Source organism: Notothenia rossii (assembly GCF_949606895.1).
Source record: "Notothenia rossii genome assembly, chromosome: 6".
In the NCBI taxonomy this organism is placed as follows: domain Eukaryota; kingdom Metazoa; phylum Chordata; class Actinopteri; order Perciformes; family Nototheniidae; genus Notothenia; species Notothenia rossii.
Genome location: NC_136909.1, coordinates 64,377,167 through 64,386,639, shown reverse-complemented (window position 1 = coordinate 64,386,639; position 9,473 = coordinate 64,377,167). Strand labels below are relative to the sequence as shown.

Genomic DNA, 9,473 nt, shown 5'->3' with positions numbered 1-9,473 from the left:
AATGTTGTAAAAATAATATTTAGTTATCCAATGCTCAATTAGCGTTACTAATAATCGCATTTCAATGCTTTATTACAGTGATTATAATTAATTTTGAAATATTTTAATGTATTTCGCAAAAAACAAGTGATCTTCAAACATGAAGTATTATGATACTTAATATTAACATAAGTGCCTATATCTATAATGTCACAGTGTTATAAGTTATTATATATTATAAGTATGCGCATTATAGACACTGTAATTTATATGCTGATACAGCATTCCAACTACTTGTTGTTCTACGCACAAATTCTTTATTATTATTATTCAGCCGGGTTTTTTGCACCTCTTTTTCTCCCACATTCCACATCGCAGAAACTCCGTTCAAACATCAAAACGTTCAGCTTGATCGGGAATCAATGGCTATTACTTTTCTCATTCATAACTTTCATAATTCCTGAGATATATCTCATAATTCATCAAACATTTAACATGGAAGTCAATGGAAAAACTCTTCAGACTTGAAAAATCTTCATGCAACTTCAACTGCTAGCTGTTCTTTCATACTTTCACTCAGAAACCTCATTTCAACTTTAAAATGTTCCACATCTTTCTGACATTATTCATATTAAACAACTTTTAAATCAGATTCTTACTTTTACGGATATTAAACATTGTTCAGACCTTGGTAAAGAGGCCTTCTTCAGATTTTAACATTAGGGTGTATTGCGCAGCTCGTTAAGGCTAGACTGTAACTCCAATGGACACGGTCCGATCATCCCCCAATCTTCACTTGTATATCACCGGTCCATGGCTCAACTGCTCTAAGCCAAATCTGAGATCTAACCATAGGCTGTTTCTATGGAAACGCATCCCTCGCCAAAAAACACGATGTTGTCGTTACTCATATGAAAATGGTCAAAACACCACCAGACTTCAGATGATCGACATCAAGTTAGTCAAAAAGTCTACAGTTCAAATATTCTGCTGCTTTTCCAAGCCTTTTTACTTTCTTTTCTTCTCTCATCACACATTCAAGCCCCCAGTATTCATGTATCATTTCAATCTAAATTCTTCTCTTTCTTCTTACACATCAAATTTCAGCATAGAAGTTTAGCGTCAGCTTTTCAGCATAAAGCATTCCCACTAGCAAGGTCTTCAGGAATTGCATTCTCTAGTTGAAAATGCTACCCACATCTCATTTAAGATATATGAATGTTAAAACAATCAAGCATTATATGAGGGTTTGTTGATTGACACACATAGCCACACACACTCATGTTCCCGCACAAACACACTGAGTCACAGGTACAGTGGATCCTTGTTGGCAGGGCCCGCTGCATTGTGCGGCCCTTTGGCTCTGCTCTGATAAACACTTCATTATGAAACCCTGAGGACACAGTAAATATTTGCCGGTGCCCTTATCAGCCGCCTTATCTTGGCGTGAACTCAAGGCACCACATGACTCCTGGGCCCTTTATTTTCTCACTGCCTTTGCCATCGCTGATAACTTCACAGAACAGCCTGCAGAGGACAGGCACTCTTTGAAAAGGTTCCTGGAAATGGCGGCACCACAACAACACTAACATGTTGGCCAGGGGCTTCGGTCTAGACATGAGCGAATAAGACCCACCAATGAGGGTGCGACCCTGGTCTACCTGCCCACTGACTGATAGTAGACACACATTTACAGCTGCAGAGTTAATCAGTTACGGGTTCCTGTCTGGTGTTCAGTTCCCAGACTGATACATCCATCTCCGCCTGTCTTACCTCAGGACACACTCATATCACTCACAGTAACACCACTGACGGATTACAGTGGAAGATGAATTAGTGAAGCAGCATATAGGATCATTGAGATGGGATTGAAGATCATTGATTTGTCACACCGGTGAGCAATCACTCCAGCTGTAAGCCTGACAACACCGGTTTAGTGACCATCATGCACTCCTTAATCTCAGGGGTGGAAAGCAGGACTGTCCTCAAAAGAATACTTCCCCCTAAAAAAAGACAGATTATACAGTGTATCAAATACGCACTGTGTTACCTTGAATTCTTGTTTTTTTGCCAGCCTCCACATTGACATACAATCAAGAGAAGTCTTGATGGATGGAGGTAAATGTGGTAAAAGCTTACTATTCAAACTCATTTAGTATAAACTGTGTCACTGTTCCCGGATAAAAATGACCTGCCAAGGTGACACTGCTCATGAGAAACTGTTTTTATTAATACAGTTTAAGAGAAAATACATGTGGAATTTACAAATGGATATGAGACGGTTAAGTTTTATGAATTGTTGAAGAATTCTGCTGTTGTTTTGGCCCCTATGTGCTCCAATTCAGATTCAGATTTGAAATATCCAATTGATGGCTAGAGGTAGACACCATTGAACATATCACACAGGGAAAAAAAGAAACATTTTGCTGTTTTATTCTTTCTCACAGCATGATTTATCTTACCACCCCTACATTGGGAACCACTGCCCTAAACTACTACATCAATGTAAATTAAGTGGATCAAAAAAGCTTTAACATGACTAGCTACAACAATAACATACTTCAGTATAAACAAACTGTTAATAAGTAGCTTAGTTGAAAAAAATCCATTTGACTTTTGATACTTTAGGTAGATGTTGATGATTATTCTCATTAACCTGCAATTCTGAATGCAGGACTTTGAATGTAGTAGTACAGCCATATCTTTCTTTACATTACAGGGTTTTACTGAATTAAAGGCTCTGACTTCCTATTCCATCACTGGTTAATCTCCATATTTACTACAGGTGGCTGCCCTCTAGGGATGGGGATGGTTTGTGAGTGCCCGTGTCCATTATGTCAGAGAAAAGGGTCATAATGTATTAAAAGATTACAATCTTCTCCTGATGGCGAGGATCCAGACAGCCTCCCAGCCTGAGCCACAGACACATTCCGCTCACTTTCCTGTGAGCTCCTACACATTTTCCATTTTAAAAAAGACGGCGCGGACATATCGCTCATCGGGCTGTGTTTATGGCAGAGCATTACAGATGATGCAATATTACAGTTTGTTCAGTGTCTGTTGCCTGTCCATGTTCATTATGACCTCAGACAGTGCAGAGCCCACCTGCAGCTGTTCTGTTTGACAGGCGATGGGCCTCAGGGTCAGGCCCCTATGTGGAAACTACAGGTCAATGCTTTCAATGTATACTGAGGGACAAGGGGCAGATGCTGGGGGCCCCAAGCCAAGCAGTGAAAAGGGCCTCCAGGCTTTTATCCAAAGGAGGAGAGTTGTGGTGCTTTCTTGCGTAATGTCACATGTTCTCCTCTGAAACATCATGGTGTGAACACGTGTGCATATACCCAAAAGTAAAACAAAGTTTCTGTGAACGTAAGCTTTTTCAAAATGATTTTTATTGGGAGAACTACAATAAAATGTACAGTACAAAGTTAACAGTCTCACACTCAATTTGTAGTGAACTGACTCCCCAAAAAATATAACAACTCACGTTGTCTTTTTGTCCGTTTTGTTACATTCAAAAAGCTTTACTTCTGATAAAGTAGTCAAAAGTACATAGTGCGCATCCCCCTGTACCTACTATGTACAAACCAAACGTGTTCATCCACTTCCCTCTCCAGCAAACTCAAGACTCAGACTAGATTTCAACATCAATAAAAAAAGAAACAGAGCTACAGGAAATAAGAGGAATGGGGATTTAGAACAGTTTCGATTGTTTTTCAGAGTGTCTGAGTGGTAACAACTTTAAAAATATTCAGAATTCAACACTACATTCAGTTCAACCTATGTATAAAAGATGCCATGTAGGAAAAATACTTTATTTGGTTAATTTTAAGGCATGTCAAGATGGTGAACCCCATAGGCACTACATCATAAGAATACTGGGGCACAAGGGATGCTACATTCTTTAGCACGTGGCTGGAATCACAGTGTGACCTCGTGCAAACAGAGAGAAAAACAAAAATACTTTTTGGTTAATTTATTGACTTGGATTCTTTGTCGCTGAAGTCTGATGTAGATCAACAAAAGAAGTAAGGTTTGGACGGTCTGTACAACCACATCGTTTATACATTCTACAGAAACATCTAAATAGGGATCCTCCACAAAAAAAAAAGACAGAAAAAGCCTTCTACAGCACTGACACACAACCTCAGGAGCAAACAGCAATCACGCAAACTTTTTTTAATAAACGTAAACAAGGAAACAAAATTAATGAAATAAATATTACATACGGTCTCTTAAATTAAGATTTTTTTTACTCATTTACAATAAAAATAACCAAGTGAAGTTACAAAAAAAGGAGAAAAAAAACAAAATATATATATATTACTGTGAAAAGAACATACACTCCACTTTATGCAGATTAATAATGGCGATCATAATTTAAACATAAAAGAATATAGATCTATTGCTTCATCATACTTGATAAATACAGTATGGACACAAATGACCAATGTAGCCTATACTTTTTTCACAAGATAATAAATAAGTTAAATAGTCCATAGCCAGTTATGCACAGCTATGTCAATCACTCAAAAACAGCTAAAAAAAAAAATATATATATATATATTCAACCATCAGCAGTGATTTCCACAAACAAACCCAACTCAAGAGTGCTTTTTATCCAAGCAACAAACTAGACTAACCAAACTAACCACTGGGTGGCGCTGGGAAAAGACAGGTCTGGAATGGAAGTTGAAGCTTTCAGAGAAGAAAAAGAAAAAACAAACACTTTGATAAAGAAAAAAATGTTACTTTGAGTCAAGGCATATTCTTGGCAGGATGGGAGGAAATCTGAAAACTGCTTACAGTCTCTTCTTCTTGTCAAGTCATGTTACCCACACATCTAATCCCAGGAAAAGTGTGGCTTGCCTGATAGAGCAAAAAGGGAGAGGGGCTGCCATGAGCCCTCGGGCAAGGCACTGATGGAATGCCTTCTGTTTGCTATCTAAGTTTTAATACAGCTATATTACATACAAGGAAAAAAAAGACTAACTAATGCCAGGTCAAGCACACTTTAAACTGTCTGAAGCTTTATTGATCCCTGTGGGTGACATTCTCTTCTCTTGCCCCCCTCCAGGGAGGTCAGAGCAGGGTCAGCACCCCTGGAGCTGGTAGAGAATCAATGTCTTACACTAAGGCACATCGGCAGGGTGGTTGTAGCTGAAATGGGATGGAGGAGGTTTAACTTGGTTCCTCTGCTTGAAGGACAGTCTAGCTCACTCACTGACACTCCCCGGGTCCTTTAATTAACCACCCTGCCTGACCCGTCCATAAATCCATAAGAAAACAAAAAAACGATTAGTCATCTGAAATCGACAGCCTGCTGAAGATTGGCAAACGCCTTCCAGCGTCCAGACTCGGGGACTCGGAGCCGCTGAGGCTCCCGGAAGAGCTGAGGGACCCGCTCGCATAGCTTTCCCGGTCAGAGAGCGAGTTTGGTGGGCTGGGAGGAGGCTCGAACACTGGCGACCCGCTGAGGCGGCGCAGCGCCTGCAAGTGGCTCATGTTGTAGGTCGGAGGGGAGGGAGGGCACTGGCTGCTCTGCATGTTCCCGTAGTAGGCACTGGTGGAGTGGTTGTTGGCGTAGCCACTGGGGGTGTGCACAGCCAGGGGAGCCAGTAAGGCTTTTAAGTCCTGTCCAGGAAAAGAGAAGGCACTGTTGATGCAGGACATGGAGTTAGGAGACAACACGTCCTCGTAGAAGCTGGAGGTGGACGTGCAGGAGGAGGTGGTGGTAGGGGGTGGAGGGGTCCGGGACATGGGACTGTCGAGCAGGGGAGACTCGAGTCCGTGGTGGGTGGAGAACCCGGAGAAACTGAGGCTGTGGTGAAGCTTTGGTCTGTCCCTCTGGGTGTAGCCGAGCTGCGGCGGCAGGATGTCCCTCTGCCCGTAGCCGCACAGCTCGCGGGCTGAGCGGGACTCCCCGGCCTGCATATTAGCGTTGGTGGGCGGAGGGGACCGGCGCTCTTCGGCGTTGTGTATAAAGTGACACCGGGGACCGTACGGGCAGAAGCCGATGGTGTGGAAGGTGCGGCACGGCTCTGTTTTGTACTTAGGGTGGCGGGACAAGCTCCTCAACTCATGGTAGCCGTGAGCGAACTGACATTTCTCCCCGTACTTGCAAGACCCGTTTTCCTCAAATGGCCTGCACAGCTCTGTCTTGTAGCGGGTGGAGTTGATCTGAGAGCCGGGCTTCTGCTGCAGCAGGCCCCGGTCTCCGTTGTCGCTGTAAGCGCGGTCGCGGAACTTGTTCTCCTTGTTCATAAGGGCCGTGGCGGTGCTGTTGCAGGTTGGTATGTTCTCCTTCAGGCTGCTGTAGGAGCCCATGGAGTATTTGTTGCCGTTGTTCATTGCCTCCACGTTGCTGGTTGAGTTTCTGCGGAAAAATCCCGGCGAGAAGGGGCTACCGGAGCCCGGAGATGTGACCGGAGCCCCCACAGCTTTCTTGTCCAGCATGCTGTTGATGTGGATGGCGTTCATGTTCATGCTTTTATCTTGCTGTAAAAAGAAAAGATACAAGTTAGCAATGCACGTCAGGCTCAAATTTGGAAATTATTTTGACCACATGGCATGTTATTAACTACGTTTGCCTGCAACGTGACAACTTGTTGCACACATGTTAAAACTTGAAGCAGCTTATTCAACTTTCAAATATTAAAGTGCTTCACCCTGAATGCAAAAGGGAAACACATTATTGTTGATATAAACGTTTACCTTATAAAGCATGTCCATGTCGTAGAACGCAGACAAGACTGTCGCAGACATCTCGTTTCCCCAAGTTTGTTGCACTCCCTCTTTCATGGAGGACCGACCAGGATCCTTGAACGCTACGTGCGGTAGTTTGTGCCACGACTGGTTTTGGTTGTGGAAAAAGTTTGTGTTCAGTTTAAGTCCGTAGAAAATGAAGGGAAAAAAGGGGGATAGGTTTGTATGGTGGAGTTGTAGGTGGCTTTATGTCCTCCCCTCGAGAAGCGCTGAGCCGGAGTGCTTCACTGTCCGCTCGAGCCTTTTTACATGGGTATAAATGCCTTGCGGTGGCCGGGGAGGGGCGAACTCAAGTCGGTGCAAAGTTTTGCGAGGAGCCGCCTCCTCCCCTCCTCCCCGAAAAAAACTTCCATTCATCGGTTGGTTGCCTATTCTACAACACCACGCCTCGAAATCCAACCCCAGGAACCCCCCGCCCCCCCTCACCTTTTAAACTTTTTTATAACACAACCAATTTTGTGGAAGTTGGTTTTGCTTTTTTGGTTGACTCTCGCTGAGAAAGAATGTGGAAGCATCAAGGGACGTCTACTATGCATGCAAGCTAAAGCAAATTAACCATACACACATATCATCAATCAGTACGCCTTGCTCAAAAGCTCTACAACTGACAGCCTTAACTCCTCAGCAAAGATTTAAACCAACAGCCCACCAGTGATAAGGCCACCCCTCTAGCCTCTGTGGACCACCATACTGTTGGGAGCTGACACATGTATTTGTAATGGAAGGAAACTCTGCCTCTCTCTCCCCGTGGATGGAGTGAAACCACAAGTATGAGCAGAGAGGAGTCCAGGCAGAGTGCAGCACACATTTTAGAATCCACTGGTTGCATAATCTACTTCCGCAGCCTATTCCAGTCTACTACACATGGAACACATGCAAGTTAAAGCCTGCTGTGCTCACATGTCCCACTTTTCTTTTGTCTTTAAATGTTGCCTTCACCTTAAGATCAGAAATGCCCCCTAAAGCACAACATGTCGAGTCACTCCAAGCACAAAATGTATTTACTTTGGTTAAATCTTTTAAAGCCACTCTCTAAATTCCTTCCCTGACTTGTTTTTCCCAATCTCAGCCCAGACTGCAGGAATGTGGTTTGCATGTGGTGCAGCAGAGCAACACTGCCCCCATGAGAGGAAAGGGAGAACTGAAGATCAAGAATAGTGCGCCACCTGCTGAGAAGAGCTGGAGCAAGACTTTAACTGCACTCAGGATCATTTTTCAGCTATAAAGTCACTTCTTTGTGGATAAATTATATTTTTTCAGACAGGATACAGCATGTTTTAGTCATCCTCAGTCATATCCTTTCTGTAAAGTCAAAAAAAGCTGCCATAAGTATTTTTCAGCATGATGTAACCTTCTCAGCATGTCAGAATGTTCACATGAAAATGTCAAACTACTGCTGGAGTTTTGTCAAGTTTTTAAAAAAGAACCACAGTGGAAAGATTTCAGCGTTGGCAGCAGAGGACGGGACTCTATATCAAAAGCTCCACAGGACATATTTTGGTCAGGAGGGTGTAAAAACCTTGAGCGACACATATCACCAGAAATTGCCAGTTTCTGCGACAGTAACCATTAAGCCTTTCAACATAGGATCATAATTGGAAGAGTGGTTGCAAAGAAATGAATATCTTTCGCTGACATGGTTCAATATAGGTGCTGAATGGTTTGGTTGGAGAAGAAGAAAAAAAATAGCAAAAGGCGAAAAACAAGTGACATAAGAGCTTGGAATCTACTACTACCAACCCTAAAATTAGTCTGAGGACTGTCCCAGGACTATTTGCACTTTGCAAGTTGTGATAAATAGTTTAATGTGAAGGGCAGACACGTAGAGGCTCCTCCTGAGAAATCCCTAGAACACGTCCCTGTCCGCAGAAACCACTCTCCCATCACACAGCTCTGTTTTTATTGGGGGATGTTGAGCCGTTCCAAAACATTACATCAGTTTTACTGTAACAGGGAACATGGCTACCAGGGAGGGAGAAGGGTCCAGCTGTAAGAGAGGGCAGCGTGAACACACACACACACACACACACACACACACACACACACACACACACACACACACACACACACACACACACACACACACACACACACACACACACACACACACACACACACACACACACACACACACACACACACACACACACACACACACACACACACACACACACACACACACACACACACACACACAGCGAGAGAGGACAGTAGTCCATTGTGCCGTCCTCCTAATTACATAAGCAGGAAAAGTAGAGGGAAGCATAAAAACACCATCCAATGGGAAGAATCCTGCAGTAAATTAAATATCACAGGAAAATAACACCTCGTATAAACATACAGTAGAGACGAAGCGTATACTGAAATACAACTTTGGGAACGTGTCAGAGACTTGCTTTCAGAGTCCCATGCTTAAAGCTTGTGTCGCCGCACAATTGCGCCATTGAAGTCAGAACTGGAAGCTTTAGGCGCAGAGTTGTTTTGTTCCAACCTTAAATCCCTAGTAGACGTGGAGAAAGCAGAACGGCCTGTGTACTCAATACTGACACTGTTGAAGTCTGTCGTGTGACACATTCCCACTGATAGGAGAACAGAGCGGCGAGTGTTGTTTGTGCACATGCTCCTGCTGAGTTATTGTTATGGCTTCTGCACACAAATTCACACGGTGTTCATTTTATTTCTATGTTTTCTCTCTCCAGCCTCTTTGCAAATGTCTATCCATTCAAGAA

The 9,473-nt window shown here is 43.2% G+C and overlaps 1 protein-coding gene across 1 annotated transcript; it reads right to left on the bottom strand.

Annotated features, from left to right (window-relative positions):
- Positions 1–3,353: 3,353 nt before the first annotated feature.
- zfp36l2 (zinc finger protein 36, C3H type-like 2) lies at positions 3,354–7,000 on the bottom strand. Its single transcript, XM_079691026.1, has 2 exons — positions 6,694–7,000; positions 3,354–6,477 (listed from the first exon to the last, which is right to left on the bottom strand). Exons 1-2 carry the CDS (start codon positions 6,778–6,780, stop codon positions 5,278–5,280), a joined length of 1,287 nt encoding a protein of 428 aa, XP_079547152.1. The 5' UTR covers positions 6,781–7,000; the 3' UTR covers positions 3,354–5,277.
- Positions 7,001–9,473: the final 2,473 nt, after the last annotated feature.

Coding starts and splice junctions, on each gene's coding strand:
- zfp36l2 (XM_079691026.1), bottom strand. CDS start 6,780: ATGAAAGAGGGAGTGCAACAAACTTGGGGAAACGAGATGTCTGCGACA. Junction 6,478..6,693: donor ACATGGACATGCTTTATAAG/GTAAACGTTTAT, acceptor TTCTTTTTACAG/CAAGATAAAAGCATGAACAT.